At 38.4% G+C, this 17,302-nt stretch overlaps 1 protein-coding gene across 2 annotated transcripts in view; it reads right to left on the bottom strand.

Moving 5' to 3' along the window:
* Nucleotides 1-10,004: 10,004 nt before the first annotated feature.
* Nucleotides 10,005-17,302, bottom strand: part of gatad2b (GATA zinc finger domain containing 2B) — a 74,583-nt gene continuing 67,285 nt past the window's right edge. For both annotated transcript variants that reach the window (XM_008421573.3, XM_008421572.3), the window contains exon 11: nucleotides 10,005-16,322. In XM_008421573.3, coding sequence (XP_008419795.1) covers nucleotides 16,186-16,322 — 137 coding nt within the window. In that variant the 3' untranslated portion in view covers nucleotides 10,005-16,185. The remainder of the gene's footprint in view (nucleotides 16,323-17,302) is intronic.

Here is a 17,302-nt window from a genome sequence, read left to right as displayed (position 1 = left end):
ATGGAGTTAAAAATAAATGGAATAGACTTGCGGATAAGGATTGCAACCCCTCTAGCCTTGGAGGAAAGACTTGCCTGGTAAACCTGTGACACCCATGAAGATCTCAACCGTCTCTGCTCAGTTGGATGAATATGAGTCTCCTGAAGAAAGACAATATCAGATGAAAGTGATTTTAAATGTGAAAACACCTTTGCTCTTTTAAGTGCTTTACCAAGGCCTCTACAGTTCCAGGAAACAAAATTAATAGGACTCATGCCCGACTTAAAAGTTCTATTATCCTGCATTTATCACAACATAAATAAAGCAGCTGACAACAGAAACAAGACAGAACACAGAAAGTTTAACAACAAAGCAAAAACAAAACCCCCAAAACTCACCCTGGCCGCAACAAGAACTAAGCGGCATATCCCTCAATCTAGAGTGGAGGCTGCCGGATAACAGAGAGGAAAATCCCAACATAGGTAATCTAAACCCAACGAGTCGTGCTTACCTCCAGAAACTATGAATGTTAATGTGCACCAAAGCTTAATTGAACTTGCAGACTAACTTTAGCATAAAATGATTAACAAAGTCACTTAGTCAATGAATTGGCAAACCGCTCTGCTTCAGTAGGTGAAGTGAAGGATTTCACAGTGTCATTTAAAGACACTTGCAGTTTGGCAGGAAAACGCAGGGAGCACTTTGCTCCAGCCTCCACCAGCCTTTTCTTCATGGTGTTCAATGCCTGGCGCTGCGCTGAAACCTCCGCTGTGTAGTCTGGGAATATGAAAACTTTCTGGCCTTGGTACATCAGCGGGGCTTGCTGCCGACTCAACCGCAGAATATTCATCACGTCGCGGTCATTGTGCACTCTGGCGATGATGATCCGAGGACGTTCATTGGGAAGAGGCTTCGGTCTCACGATGCGCCCTATCAATTTTTACGGGCTTGGGAAAGTTGTCCTGTCCCAGCAACTCCGAGATCAATTTTGAGACAAATTCTGCAGGTCGGCCACCCTCTACTCCTTCAGGGAGACCACCCTCTACTCCTTCAGGGAGACCACCCTCTACTCCTTCAGGGAGACCACCCTCTACTCCTTCAGGGAGACCACCCTCTACTCCTTCAGGGAGACCACCCTCTACTCCTTCAGGTCGGCCACCCTCTACTCCTTCAGGGAGACCACCCTCTACTCCTTCAGGGAGACCACCCTCTACTCCTTCAGGGCGGCCACCCTCTACTCCTTCAGGGAGACCACCCTCTACTCCTTCAGGGAGACCACCCTCTACTCCTTCAGGGAGACCACCCTCTACTCCTTCAGGGAGACCACCCTCTACTCCTTCCTTGACGCCAACAATCCGGATGTTTTGTCTGCGCGAGCGCCCCTCCAAATCATCCACCTTTTTTTTAAGTAGCCCGTTAGCCGCCGCTAGCTCACTGAAGGATGACTCCATGTCATCCAAACGGTGCCGGACCTCACTGTGCTCTGTCTGTAGGGTTGTTAACCGAGCTTCAATGGAGTCCAGACGACCTTCCAGTGATTTCTTGAGAGTATCCATGAGTGTGTAGACTTTAGAAAGATCGTCTTTGTGGCTATTGACGGCGGCTAAGATAGCCGCCTGAGCAGACGACTTCTGGGCTTCGTCCTTCCTCGGCATAATGTAAAATGCCAAAAAAAACTGAAATAAACTGAAGAAACGGATGCCAACTAGTCCTTCAGTGAAAAAAATGTAGAGCTTTGGTGCAGAAATTAAGTGTTAAATGAAGGCAGTGACACGGAGCTCTACAAAACACGTCTACTCCATTACTGCACACTAGCGCCCCCCGTTTCTCAACCTTTTTCGGGCCAGCACCCCTCCAGCCTTTATTCAGGTCCCTCACCGAAGAATTTGTAGGCTACTTTGCACTGACTATTATTTTATTATTAATATTACTATCACTATTGTAGATGTTTTGATTTTTATGCTTTATTTATCATCAAAAATAATTTCCCAGAGAACAAAAAAGCCAATTTAAACTTTGATCTATTTGCAAAACGACTGAGCTCTGCAACATTAAAACATATAAAGATATGATCCATGTTTCTGTCTCATATTTGTATGGCATTAAAAGGACCTGGAACTTTAGTTTTTCCACTGAAAGCTCTGGTTTGCACAATAAATGCCATGAGGGTGAAGTTTTATGGATGATACTCTGATGTCCCATTCTCCTGAAGGCAGCACCGAGCTGCACCACCAGAAACTGACAAACACTGAAGAGAAGAAGAGTTATGATTAATGTAGTTACAGTCTATTGATTATAGATTAATAGTTTTACTGGACAGAAATTACCAAGAACAAATCTGGTTCTTAATCAAATCCTAATGAGTCAAATTGAAAGTGTCATGGAGTCACAGAACACCATCATGACATTAACACTGACATGAAAAATAATATTGAAGAAATAAATATATCAAATCTAATTAAAAACATAAATAAGTGATCAGTTCTTTACTGTTATGGTCTGTAAGATATATTTATTCTCAGTACTAGATGTGGTCTCAACAAACCCATAACATTTCAACAATATTACCTTTTATCTGGAAATAGTGTCTGTTTATTCTTGCCATACAATCCTCTGTATTAATTATTGCTCGAAAGGTCTTGCCATACAAGTTTATTCCTCTGTATTTAGTTAATTTATTAGTTTATTCTTGCATTTTGTTCTTCATTCATTTCCATTTAGTTTCATTTGATTAGTTTTATCCTCCCTTGGTTTATTGCTATATCCACTTTAGTTTCTTTCCTGTTGCTAGATTTATTTTATCGTTTATTGACCATCAGTAATCTTCACTCATCACCTGCTGCGCCTCCTAATCGTCATGTTCTCACATCATGTGTTGATTTTTCACGTGTCGGATTCTCTGTTTTTATGCCATAATTCACATCTAGTTCGTCGCTCCGTTTTATGTCCCGCTTCTCCTGTTTCAAGGTTTTGCGCAATGTGCGCATCATTTTTTATTTTATTTTATTTTATTTTTTTAACCCCCTAAGGTGCAGGGCGGTCGGGAAACGTATCGATGGGGAAAAGGCAGACTGACATAAACCTTTTAAAACAACAGAAACAATTTCGGTATTTTAATTATTGAAATTTAAAAGTGGTGTGGTACCGTTGTTCTATCACACCCGTTTCATACCGGACCACTTACAGCGCCGGTGTTAACCATAGACATAATTTAAGAATAGACGCCTCATGGCCGCTCTCGCCTATTGTTGCTGATGAGGTTTACGGCGGCCATCTTGGAGCGGTCCACCACTCCACTCAGCTTATGTGTTTAGCAGACAAAATGACGTATCAGCGCATTTAATCGATCAAAACACGCTTTTTTGTTACTGGAAACCATATTCAAACATCTATCAAAGCTACATTTATAAACAACTGTATTATTTAAGTATGTTTTTAATACATAGTTCAGCATATTTAAATATGCTTAGTGGCTATAACAATAGAATAGGAATGGAATATTCTGATATTGATGTATGATGAGCATACATCATATATCAAGCACACAGCTGTTCATAATTTATTTTATAAATTATTTAGTAATATCAATACATATTTATATAACTATGCAAACACAAACCAATAATGATTAATACTGAATAATTTTAATATTAAATAATATAATATTTTCTTCAATGGCTTCCAGGTCTTGTGACTTGTTGATTAAAAATCAATGTGAAATTGTTCTACCAGTCTGTATAGATGAGGCATACTCATTTATATTCAATTTGAGTCCTTTTTATAATTTGTAGGTATTTTTATATTAGCTTCTAGGTCAATCAATCCAATTTTATCTGTACAGCACATTTCAGCAGCAAGGCATTTCAAAGTGCTTTACATAATAAAAACACGAAAACACAGGACTCTGTGTTTTCGCAACAGAATAAACAAAACATTACATAAAGTCAAGAGCAATCATTAAATTTGTAAATGATTATGTTTCAAATACAACTCTAAACAGGAGGGTTTTAGTCGAGATTTAAAGGATGTCAAGTGCTTCAGCTGTTTTACAGTTTTCTGGAAGTTTGTTCCAAATTTGTGGTGCATTGAAGCTGAATGCTGTTTCTCCTCGTTTGGTTCTGGTTCTGGATGCAGAGCAGAACTAGAAGACTTGAGGGGTCTGGAAGGTTGATACAACAGCAGATCTTTCATGTATGGTGCTAAACCGTTCAGTGATTTATAAAACAACAGTATTTTTCTATTCTATTCTCTGAGCTACAGGGAGCCAGTATGGACTTTAAAACTGGTGTTATGTGCTATAACTTCCTGGTTTTAGTGAGAACACAAGCAGGAGTTCTCAATAAACTGTGACCCAATTACTCGAAATTAGTGTAAAATTGTTTTAGTAGACTGGAGAGATTAGGTACGCTCATTTTTAATTTATTTTGACCCATTTTATTATTTTTTAGGCAATTTTATATTTAGAAAATATATTTCCTATTTTCTCTTCACCTCTCCATAGGATGCCACCTTATTGTGATAAAGTGTTTGAGGGTCAAAGTGACTCCAGGTGTTATGCTGTCAGGGCCTTCATACCCCTTGTAGAGTCACCCAATGCTAGAGGTGATGAACCAGACAAAGAGCAGCCCAAAGACCCTTTATGAAGAGCACAATCAATGGATACAGTGTCCCTTCACCTGGACGCATGTCACAAGGGCACCACCCTGGAGCCGGGCCTGGAGTTGGTACTCCGTGGCAAGCATCTGGTGCTTGCCAAAACACATGGAGTCTGGCCAGGCTCAGCCCAAAGTGGGTTCACCTTCCCATGTGCTCACCACCTGTGGGAGGGGCTAAAATGGCTGGGTGCAATGTGGGATGTTAGAAGGCCGAGGGAGGGGACCTTAGCTGCCTGATCCTGGGTGATGGACGTTTCACTAGCAAGGACCACGCTACAGAATACAGATTTAAATATTTATTGAGGATAAGAGGAAGGGAGAGGAGGAGGGGTGAGGGAGAAGGGAAGGAGGGATCAAGGGATGGAGGGGTGAATTAGATGAAGTCGGGCAGTGATGATGATGATGGTGATGGAGGGCCTGTAAGTGAAGACTCGAGTGGGGCTTTGTCTTCAGGGATAAACACATCTTGAGTATATCCCGGCTCGCTTAGGATCCCCCCGGCGGAACCTGCAATGTAAAGAAACGTGAAACATGGTATTAATTTGACAGTATATGTATGTGAAAAGGGAAAGGGTGGATGGGGTTGACAAACTATGTAACAGGCGTGGAACGGGTCTCGAGTGGGGTATATACGGGCTGTTTAGGAAATTGGAGGTGTGGTTTGAGGCGTTGTCCTGCTCCTGTACCTAAATTAATAAGTTAACTCCATTTTATCACAGGGAATTGAAAGTCACTTCTCTGGTGGGAGCCTGAGCTGGTGTGTGAAGTTGAGAGGTTCTAACTAGAAATAGTCTCATCTTATCTCATCACATGACTCGAGATGAGAGCCATGCGTTAATGGAACATTAATTAACAATCTGATATGTAGTGAGAAAATGTAATGTTTCAGTTATTGGCTGTGTTCCTATGATTTTGTATTTTTGTGTTTTTATGGTGTAAAGCTCTTTGAAATGCCTTGTTGTTGAAATGTGATATATAAATAAAATCTGATTAGATTTTTAGATTTGGGGGTTTTCTGTCTGAGGTCACATTTTGAGCAACCGTGAATTTGAAGGGATCCATTTTGGTGGCCTTGGGATCACGCCTCTGCTTTTGGCAGATGATGTGGCCCTTCTGGCTTCATCAGGTCGTGATCTACAGCTTTACTGGAGCAGTAGGCAGATGAGTGTGAAGCGGCCTGGAGGAGAATCAGTACCTCCAGATCCAAGGCCATGGTCTTGAGCTGAAAAAGGGTTGAGTGCCTTATTTGGGTCAGGGAAGATTGTCCTGACCCAAGTGGAGGAGTTTAAGCATCTTAGGATCTTGTTCATTGTTGGAGTTCATTCATTTCTGTCTCTGTTCACCACCCATGTTCGTTAACCAGTTTCAGGACCCGACCAGAACCACTCATTGTAAATGACCTTGAGAAATAATGAGATTTGGTTATATATAAAAATAAGATTTAATGCTAAAAAATGATCAAATTTCACAAGCCATACATATTATCCAAATGGAACATCATGCTTCTTAGGTTACATTCACTGTCCAGCGCTGGGGCCAAGTGACAAGAAGCCAAGTGAGGCAAAGATTGTAGCAAGTTTAGCTTTTTATTCATCTCTGCAATCTGGACCCTCCCTAAACGGTACTCTAATCAGTTTCAGTCTGTTTACATATGACTCCCAGCAGTCACATATAAACATGGTTATGTATGCTGCAGCGTGTTAAGCAGAAGAAAGAGGCTAAAAGTGATGGAGGAAAATACAGAATCCATAACATTAAGACGTAGAGACAGGAGCTGACGAGGTAGGGGGACACACTGGATTAGCACCAGAAGATTGCATTTTAGGGAAAAATGGAACACGAGATCAATAGGCGGATTGGCACAGCGTCTGCAGTAAAGTGGGCGCTGGACCAGTCTGTCGTGGTGAAGAGACAGCTGGATCAAAAAGGAAAGGTCTCTTCTTTGCCAGTCCCTACCTTCATCTATGGCATAGGTTTAAGGGTCTTGACTGAAATCACAAACACAAACGGCCAAAATATTTTTTTTCCATAAGGTGTCTGGGCTCTCCCTTAGTGATAGGATGAGAAGCTCAGTCATCCAGGAGGGAGAGTAGAGCCGCTGATTTTTCACTTCGAGAGGAGCCAGCTGAGGTGGGTCAGGCATCAGATTAGGATGCCTCCTTAACGCCTCCCTAATGAGGTCTTTTGGGCACATACCAGGAGGAGGCCCACAGGAAGACCCAGGACACGCTGGAGGAACTATGTTTCATGGCTGGCCTGGGAACGCCTTGGGATTCCCCTGGAGGAGCTGGAAGAAGTGGCTGGGAGAGAGAAGTCTGGGCCTCTGCTGACCCCGCAACACGACTGCGGACAAGGGGAAAATGATTGATTGATTTAATGATTGATTTTTCTTCAATAGTTTATAGGTCATGATACCCATAAGTTAATTGGGTCTTAACTCAAAACCAATGTGAAATTATACTACCACCTGGATAGGTGGTGCACACTCCTTTTTATTCCATTTAACCCTTTTTATTCCTCGTCAGTGGGTCACATGAAATTTAAGCTATTAAACACCAATCAAATTTTTTAATTTGTAGATTTAAATTATGTAAAAATGGAAAAAGATCTAAAATGGGGAAAAAAATGAGGGTGCCTCATCTCTAATGATTTGTAAAACAATTTCAAAGTGGTTTTGAATCAATAGGACACATGTCTTGGACGCTATTACAAAAACATCTTAAATTTTGACAAGGAAACATGCTAAAAAATACAAAAGGATTAAAATGGATATCAGATTGTTAAAATGGAAAACAAATGTCTGTGCCTCATCTGTGCAGACTAGTATAATTATTTCAAAGTGATTTTGAGTCAATACTTCACATGACCTGGAAGCTATTGAAGAAAATAATATATTATTTAATATTAAAATTATTGAAAATAATGTATATGACTTTAAAATTTAATAGATGTTATTTTGTCTCATGTAAAAGCATGAATTAGCACTGACAATTAGTTAGTCGGTTACAATTCAAGTAATTTATTAACATTTATTTAACAGAATGTTTGGTTCGGTAATTTGTCGACAGTCCCTAAGTGAACCTCCGGGCGCTGCGGCCGGGAGCGGTGGAGAACCGCTGGCCGACATTAGCGTTCATCAATCGGATCAACCTTGAGCTAAACGCCGCTTACTCCGCGGAGCTCGAATATCGAATATCCAACTTGAAACTTTTTTTTTTTTATCCAACTTGAAACTATCTTCACTGCGGTGGGTGACCGTGACGTCATCGGCCAAAATTATAACTTTTAATATCTCAAAGACGAAAGTTGCCGAAACGACTGTTTCAACCGAACAAACCTGCACAAACGGAGCACTAACGAAGTAGCCCACTTTGGTTTGTTTTGGAGCAATATGGGGTGATTGTGAACTCTGGATGACCTAAAAAAATATTTTTAATATCTCAGAAACCAAAACTGCACAAAAGAAAATTTTAACGACACAAACCTGCACAAACGGAGCACTAACCATTCAGACTATTTGCTGAATTTTTTTGACGTGGGTGGGGTGTCAACTTCACACAGCTCAGTTAGCTGGCCGATCCCCGATTACCGATCTTTAAAAAGCCGGACGTGCCGGTTTTGATTTTGGCTGATATGAATTTTTTTTTGTCTGAAATGTCACTAAATATAGCAAGAAAGTCACTGAGTTGGTAACAGTGGAGTGAATATTGTAACTGTAAATGTTCAGACCTGGTTGGTCTATCAGTTAAACCTCTCACTATAGAGCAGAAGACGACAGAGAATGATTTTTAAACCTTTGCTGACGAAGATAAGATTAAAGGATAAGATAGCTTCACATGCAAGTATCAGCCAATCACGATCCCCCAAAATTAAGGAAATCAGCACCCAGAAATTGACTGGTCGATAAATCAGTTGGCCAATAAATGTATCCTATATGTATATAATGTAAACAGCACTGCCAGCGATGCAATAAGTTTATAGCAGGTATGTGAATGATCTAATGATCGGACTGCTGATCGCAGTCAGTCCACATTGTTAGCAGAACTAGAGGGCCCCAAAACCACATTTCGCTTAGGGCCCCATGGAGGCTTGGGCCGGCCCTGACCAGATCCATAACTTTCATCTCATCTTTCTTTTGTTTTGCATTTCCTTCCAATTCATGTAAAGCACTTTTAACTGCCTTGTTGCTGAAAATGTACTAAGGTATTGCAAAAATATTTTCCAATATACTGCAATATATTTTTTGTTTTTTAACTGAAGCTCTAAATTTAATCTCACGTGATAAAAATCCTGAAAAGTGAAATTGCTCATCTCCTTGATACAGGTGTGATTGTAGGATTTCACATTTAATGCACCTAAATGATGCTCAGTTCCTTGATCATCATTAAAGATTTTATAAGCTTTCTTATAAAATCTCTAAATTTCATATTATGAATTTAATAGTATTTTAGAACAGAAGCCCCACTAATACTTCATAAGTAGTATGTGCTGCATGTACTGATGTGAAACTGCACAGCTATATCAGTGACTTCACAGATATGAGTCACAACAGCTGTATATGTTCATCGTTTAATAGTAGTTACACAGACCACTATCCCAACTATCAAATGTTGTGTATTTGGCCCCTCCCCAATTTTTTTTTTTTTTTCATCTTTGTCACATTTCAGTGTTTCACAAAATCTTTTGACTCATTTCCCAGCACAGCACTTAGTTAACACACCCCAATCACTCAATCGCTGACATATATATTAAACACTCTCTAAAGGACACACACTGACAATTTAATCTTGTGACTCATGCAAAACTTAATTGAATGCAATGTTAATATTTACCCACTTACCACAATGTACTTCACTCTGTGTTGGAAATAAACCTTACATTTGATGCAAGTATGCAGGGGATAGCTGGTTTGACCTCTTTGTTACAATACTTGATAGCTGTGGTGGTCTGGTGGATAATGAGGTTGTTTTGCAAGTCACAGTAGAATATAGTGCTGGTTCTTTGAGGGAAAAAAAAAATAAAGCTAGCAAAAACTTCTAATGGTGCACTTTGAGAACAATTATCAGTTTTTAATATTACCAATGCAATGTTTCCAACAAAAGGTTGTTTTCTTTTGTAGCTGTGCAGAACACATGCCCTTGAAAAGCAAATATAAATTCAAAACGGGAAAAAATGTTAGTGATCTTTTGAGCTCATTAATCATACTTTCCAATACTCCATTATTGTGGTTTTTGGCAGCTTTTTTAAAGATGAAATATTACAATCACTGTGTTGCTTACTACACATTACATCAAAGTAATGTGTAGTAACCTATGGGAGTAGATAAAATACAAAACTTGAGGACTTCAGGTAATGACATCACACTTTGAAGCAAATTGTTTCAACCTTTATTAAACATAGCTTGCAAGAGATAAATATTACAAAGTTAATTCCTCCAAAATTAGCTTATTTTTTCAATCAATGCATAATTGTCAATCAACTGGCAGTATTCAAACAGCATTTTTTTTTTTTTTTACCTTTGAAGATAGTTAAATATCAAGTATGTGCAAAAGGTCAGGATTGATGTAAGCAAAACAAAAATGTCTTCAGTTTGTCTCTGGTTGATTTCAACATCTGTTTCAACATTATCATCACAATGCAAATAAAATTATTTGATGAACTGGATTCTGCGGTGTGTATTTTTCCAGCATAAGCAACAATAACCAATACAAGAAAGTCAAAGAGTGCAGGAACACATCTATTGGATGCTGGTATTGGCAAAAAAAGTGATCACTGATTCAGAATGATCAGGTCACCATCATTTAGCATGAACACATCTTGTCTGAGTAGGTTGGACTTTCACAAATTATAAGCTACTGTAACATATATATAAGTGCTCCTTTACACCATGTTCAAACAAGAATAGCAATTGAATTAAAAAAACTTCCATTCCCACCTTAATTTACACATCAAGTTTAAATGCTTCAAAAGCTCAGTCATTGACTGCAAATGTTGTTCACCTGAATCAGTAAACACTTTACTGCAAACTTTAGTCAAAAAAAATAAAAAAAAATTAAGCAATTGCATCTAGCAAGACCACATGGCGTTGGTTGGATGGGGATGGGGGAGTGGAGAGGGTTAAATGGAATCCCTAACGTTTTGCACATTTGTTACACAATAATACACAGTGATCACAAAACAAAATGACAAGCTTCACAATATTCATGGCTTTTTGTTTGCTTTTCTACACAATGTACACCCATTTAATTTATTTTTCAGTACAAGGGAGGAAAAATGCTTCTGTACAATAAGTTATTACTTCAAACCTAGCAAATATTGTGTCATTTATTTCAATAGTCAATACATTTGTTTTTTTAAAACTGCAATAAAACAGAAAACTGAACTTCGTCAAGACATCAGAATAAAATGATTTCAGAAATCTAAATACATGTAGCTGAAAAAAGTTGCCCAAACATAAAAGTACATGGCTGCATCTGCAGAAAGGTATGAGACACAGGAGGGTTCGGTTCTTTCTCAAATTCAACTTTACACTTGGCAGTAGAACTACAACACAAACTGTGTCACATTCTTTAGTGTTGTCCAAGCTTGGTGCAGATAGCAAGAAATGTATATAACATTGCTACATACAAGTTAAACTGTTCCTATAACGGGATAAGAGATAATGTTTTATAAAACTTAAGTCAATGACAACTTAAATAGAAAACCAAAAAAGCAATTAAGCAGATTATAGACCTAATGCTTATATTTCAGTATAAATGTGGTGCAGACACTGGCAGGACTGAGTTACTACAACACAACCATCTTGTATTCATGTGGATGTCTACTTGAAAAATAAACGAAGGATTTCTAATACAATGTGCCTGGTGCAGTTACTGCCATACAAAAAGCTTCAAAGAGTGGAAACAATTTAAAAAACGCACACAAAAGACACACAACTTTAATTTATGAGATGCATGAAGTTGATATCCAACTGAAACATTTATGAGGTTGTAGAGCCTAGAATTATTGTATTATTGGAGAAATGTTTTGATAAGCTGAATGTTACTGACATTTGGTCAGTTTGTTATAAAAGAACACAGGACAATGGTCTTTTATAACAATTGCAGTGAGTGTAAGGCTCACTGCAATCAGTTCAAAGTATACAGCTAAAAGTTAGATTTGTTTGAAGTGTCACTCTTAAGAGGCAAGGATAGAGAATATCTTACCTGTGGAAGATAATACAAATTTAAATCACATGTACTGAAAAGAGAACATGTCAGTCAGGCATAGCCACCCAGAATAACTATCTGATGGAGTGAGGATGCTTTCAAAAAGCTGTGCTTGATGAACAGACGGACCCAGAGCATGAGAGGAGAGAACCGAGCTAAATATAAAAACAGCATCAGTTGTTGACAAAAGTAACATCATTCACTGTCATATGCCGTCATAAATTATTGGGACTAGTTAAAACATGAAAAACTGATCTGAATCACGAAAATGAAGATACTAAGAGTATTTTAATGAAATTACCTTATAAATGAAACAAAACAACAACAAAAAACGGTGCCTTTAAATACAATTATGGATGGCTGGGATTCTAATCAGGCCCAATTGAAAAATGTGTTGGTTAGTTGATATTTGTCCAACAGAATTCAGTTTGTTCATGTAAAAACAAAAATTAACATACGCAAAAAGTTAAGTTTAGGAGTACCACATGTTTTTGTGCTCTTTACTACAAATACACTACAGTAATTTGTAGTAAGACTGTAAGATAATTTTACAAATATTACAAAATTTTAAATGTCCAAAGTGGTCCAGAAAAACTAGGTCTATGCTGAAATACAACAAGTTTCTATTATTAGAAAAGCTGTTTTCAGTGCCCGTTTCCTGACCTTTAACTCCTGGTCAGTCCTTGATGGCTGCCACTCACACTAAACAAAGTTGCATTTTTTAAAACCAATTTCAAAGGGAATATTTCATTTTTATTGTGGTCACATTGTAGCTCAAGGTTGCTGCAATGTCAATGACTTGATGCCATTGATTGGGCTTCCTACAACTTTTCACTGATATCTTGTGATACATTTCTGTTAAATGCATAGGAAATCGTAAAACTGAGTTCAAACCTTAGTATATGAATGTCTTGCAATGAAATGCACTGAACTGACCTGAATTTGAAATGACTTGAATTTACTATATTTGGATATGAATCGATTAATTTGTAAATTAATGGTGAAGTCAACTGGGATGATTTCATTTCATTTAATCAACTGTAGTTTCACTATAATGTACTCTGTACTGACTGTGTAGAGCACCATGGATGATTTTTTTGAAGTGGCCCCAAACAAATTCAAGCAAAGCGTTTCCAGGCAAATAAATAATAATAAGTGAAGGTGAATAAATAAAATGTAATGGAATCATACCTACAGTTAAAAGAAACAAGAAAAATCTGTTTAGAAGAACTGATTTTGTTCAGAACATGAAAGACATTTGATTCTCATGTGGCACAATATTATACATTAAAAGCACGTGTACCTATCTAGATACAGAGATGGGTTTAAAAATATTCCATGTGATTTTGCTTTCATTTAGGTGAGACAGATTTCTGAGATGACTGAAGATCATAAAATGTGGTGTAGGAAATATTTCAGTGCAGAGTACTGTGAGGGTTGTCAAAATAATAAATATCTCAATATAATCGATACTAGGAAAAAATTATTCAAAGATAATGATTTGTGTCAAAATTGATATAAATTGACCCCTTTATATTTGTCCAAAAGCAAAATTGTTCAATACTTATTGGTTATGCCCAAACTATGGAAGCAAAAAATGTAATCAAATCATATTGTAATTATAGCTTTTTGCATTTTTGCTTTCAACTAGAAAGAAGCCTTTTATTTTTAAAGAAATGTTGCCTCTATATTGAGTATTTCTTAACATCTGTATGAAAGTTTAGCATTGTGACAACCCCAGTGTGAACTGAATCGACACCCCCTCAAAATCACCTTAGAAGTCCCTGCATCAAGGGTAACAATATCCATGAATAATACTGAACACTGAGTGAACGCTGTTTGAAATACCTGAGTTATTGCAAACTAACTAAGCACAATGGTTAAGACAGCTTCAGTCAGGCGGCCTGGCAGTCTACCATGCAGTTTATGGTCTCAGAGTCCATGTAGATGCAAGGACCTGTGCAACTAACATTTTATATGTGAGAGTTCTTCAAGTCCTGCTCCAGCCAACAAAATGTGAATATGGATCATGCACCAACTCCTGTTCAAAATGAAACTAAAGACCCTGCAAACAAAGAAGTGTGCAAATATAACCACAGTCAGAATGAAGAAAACAACATGGACACTTTCAAGAAAAAAGAATTACTGTGCAAAAAGTAAAATCTTTATCGAAATGTGTACAGGAACAAATAAAAGAATGCAAAAAGCTCCAGAGATGAGAAATCTCGCAAACTTCATTTCCTCTTATGAGCTGGCAAAGCAGCTTATCACAGAAGTTTTCCTCCTCAGACAAGAGGTCCAGAAACCACTGGGACCTGGCATCAACACAATGAAGGTGTGACATAGAGGGTCCCTTACAACAAGACCATCCATCACAGAAAACACAAAGCACTGCACCTTCATGCTGGAGACTTTTACAATGCCAAGAACATGAAAATCAAAAGGTCAAACCTTGAACTGCCAGCAGAGCCCGTATCCTGCTCACTCAGGATATCACAGAAGAATCCAGATTGTCTATCAAAGCAGAGAAAAGTGTCCAGGATATCATTTTTCAGGTGTAGGGAAAGTTAAGGTCATACTTTTCTTTTAAAGAAAGGTACGAGTGAGAGGAAGGCTCCATCAGTGAAAAGAATCTGATACTAATATTTGTTAACATGGCATTGAAAATTAAACATTACAGTAAAAAGTCAAACTGGGTACACTTTAAACTAGTTGGTGTTTCAAAGATTGACAGAATACTGTAGTTAGGATGGTATGTTTTCAGGGGTCTAAACATTTAATCAGCAATAAACAATGCATATGCACTTTCAATCCAACATTCATTTCCTCTTTGCCAGAAAACAAACAAAATTTCCATTTGGAAATATGAAAAGTGCTCCTCTTGAGTGAGGCAACTTGTGAGCACAATGTGCACACATTGATTGATCCATGTCTCTCCCGTAAAACATCCACACCGTTTATTCTTTGAAGCTAGGTATCTATACACAATCCATAGATTTTTCAACAATTAATGTCTTAGATTATTATCGTCTCCAGTGGCCGACACCTCTCAGGTAGGCCACCAAATCATTTGGAGACGCTGCACAAAAAAAGAAACAAATATAAAGAATGGGAAAGAAATGATGCAGGAATTACAAAAGTAAGAACACAGACTGGAACCAGAACCCAGATTTGGGTATTTTAGATACATAATCTGTGATCTGGATGTAGACTGAAGTCGTATGTTTTGTACACGCTCTAATGGAACTGCTGGGATAAAAAGAGTTCACTATGTGAATAATGAAGAGGTAAAAGTATGAAGGACAGCTGCATGGCAGGTGAGGACTAACGATGTGAACTGGCTTCTCAACAGTCAGCCAGTTCATGCTTCTCGTTCACCACCTGCTTCATCTCATGGTGCTAGTAACAGAATGTCCTACAACACATATAGATGTGGTACAGACCAGCAGAAGACTGGCATCCTAAATAAAGCAAAGGAAACCCCTGACTGAAGAATGGTGGAGAGGGTTTCCACACGATTCTCTTTTGTACATAATTTTCTTTTTCAGTTGGTGGGTACTGAAGTTGGTTAGGGGTCCTTCTCCAAGATATCCAGGTGTTGCCCTGAACCCCAGGCTGAAATCAGTTCTGGGAGTGGATCGCTGTGATGACTGATGACGTCTTTGAAGCTGGTCACTGAGATGATCCATGGTAAACACTCTGCTCTGTTCAATTCTTTAAAACAGCATCGTTTTTCAGGACCAAATGCTGCCTAATATGATCAGTTTTTGTTCCTAATAGAATTTTTCACTTTCTTTAAATACTACTTAACAAACAAATCATGTTTACAAACTTTAGAGTAACTATGTTGCATAGCAACCAGAGTGAACCCTGCTGATCTTCTATTCTCATCAATAGTCATAATAGCTTTGGAAGTGAGAAACAAAAGAATATTTTCAAATGATCTCACTAAATTGACAATGACTGGGTGTCTTGAAGTAAATGGTAAACAGTGGAGAAATAGAAATATCAGACAAACACTTCAAAAGAAAATTATAACAATGGATAACACTAACTTAAGCTTAAATGGCAGTTGCAAGTATAGGCGCTACCACCAGTGATTATAAAGGGAATTACAGAAAAAGTGAATTTCTGCTATAATAAGAACAACTGAGATGCACTGACAGCTTGTGTTTTGTTCAGCTTGGTAGGTTCTCATGGGTTGGTCTAAGGTAGGCACACGGACAGGCACTGCATGCGATGAAACTGTGGGGTGGACATATCAGCTGATCTGGGAGTGCCTCAGAATGGGGGAAGTTATCAAACGAGGCTGGCCTCTGACACACATGAGAAATTAATGGGGCTCATTTTTGCCCAGTGATGGACTGCGATATGGATCGAGGTGGGATCATGTCCAACAGGTACTCTCTCTGCCGGTCTGCTAAGCTGGAAGTCTTATGGGCTCCAACAGCTGCAGGGTTCAGGTAGGCAATATTTAACCCTACAGGAACAAATCAGACAAATATTGAGCACAAAAGATCGATGCACTAAACCACACAGGAAACACTTCTTACACAATACCACCACTTACAGCCAGTACACTGGTACATATAAATAGGGATATGAACAAAACAATGTGACTGACTATGGCAAAACCATGAACAAGTCTACTTGGGGACGTTTTGAAATATTTACAGATTCTGAAAGTGTGGCTTCTAAGCTTTTCAATTATGTCAAATACATGGGAATAAAAAAAAAAAAGAAGAATGGCCATTTGAATTTTGGCAGTCAGAAAACGAGATTTCAGAGAAAGCAGCTCTGAAAGTTTCTCCCCAAACCTGCTGAACAATCTGGGGGTGTTGAAGGCGATCATTGACGTTATTTTGGTGGCGAGGCAGTGGAATAACTGCCTCGCCACCAAATTTTAGAATGCTATTACTACAAAAATGTTAGTAACAGAATGTAAGAAGCGTAAAACACGATCTGTGGGCCACCTCACTGCTGGTGGCACAATGATCGTAATAGCATTCTAAAAAAATAAGTTCTGTGACTCACCTACAGGACATCAATTCAGTATGTTTATGGTTAATCCACCATAAACATTCCTGTATGTTTATATTTGGATGATGTCATCTCTGAAGTATTTGAACACCCGTTACCAGCATGGGTTGAGTAATGTGTTAGAGATGTTAACGAGCCATGTGTTTGCTTCAAACTTGCAACTTACTGGCCAAAACCAAAACAAAAGCATAGACATACTGAGCATCCATAAAGCCCAGTATTCTAGTCAACTTTGATTTTTCCCCCACACCTTCTCAAATTTTAAAGAATGGAAGTGTTTCTTTATGACTTGAACTAGAGAACTTTGCCCAGCAAACCCCGAACAACAATCACTGTTTTCTCAGACATTAGTTTTTATTTTCCGTTTCTGCTCTGCCAACTTGTTCATACATTTGCCTTTGTGCATCACAATTAAGATCC

This window comes from Poecilia reticulata, chromosome 11 (assembly GCF_904066995.2).
Source record: "Poecilia reticulata chromosome 11, P_reticulata-male-v2, whole genome shotgun sequence".
In the NCBI taxonomy this organism is placed as follows: Eukaryota; Metazoa; Chordata; class Actinopteri; order Cyprinodontiformes; family Poeciliidae; genus Poecilia; species Poecilia reticulata.
The sequence above is the reverse complement of the archived record's forward strand: the minus strand, read 5'-3'. Positions and strand labels throughout refer to the sequence as shown.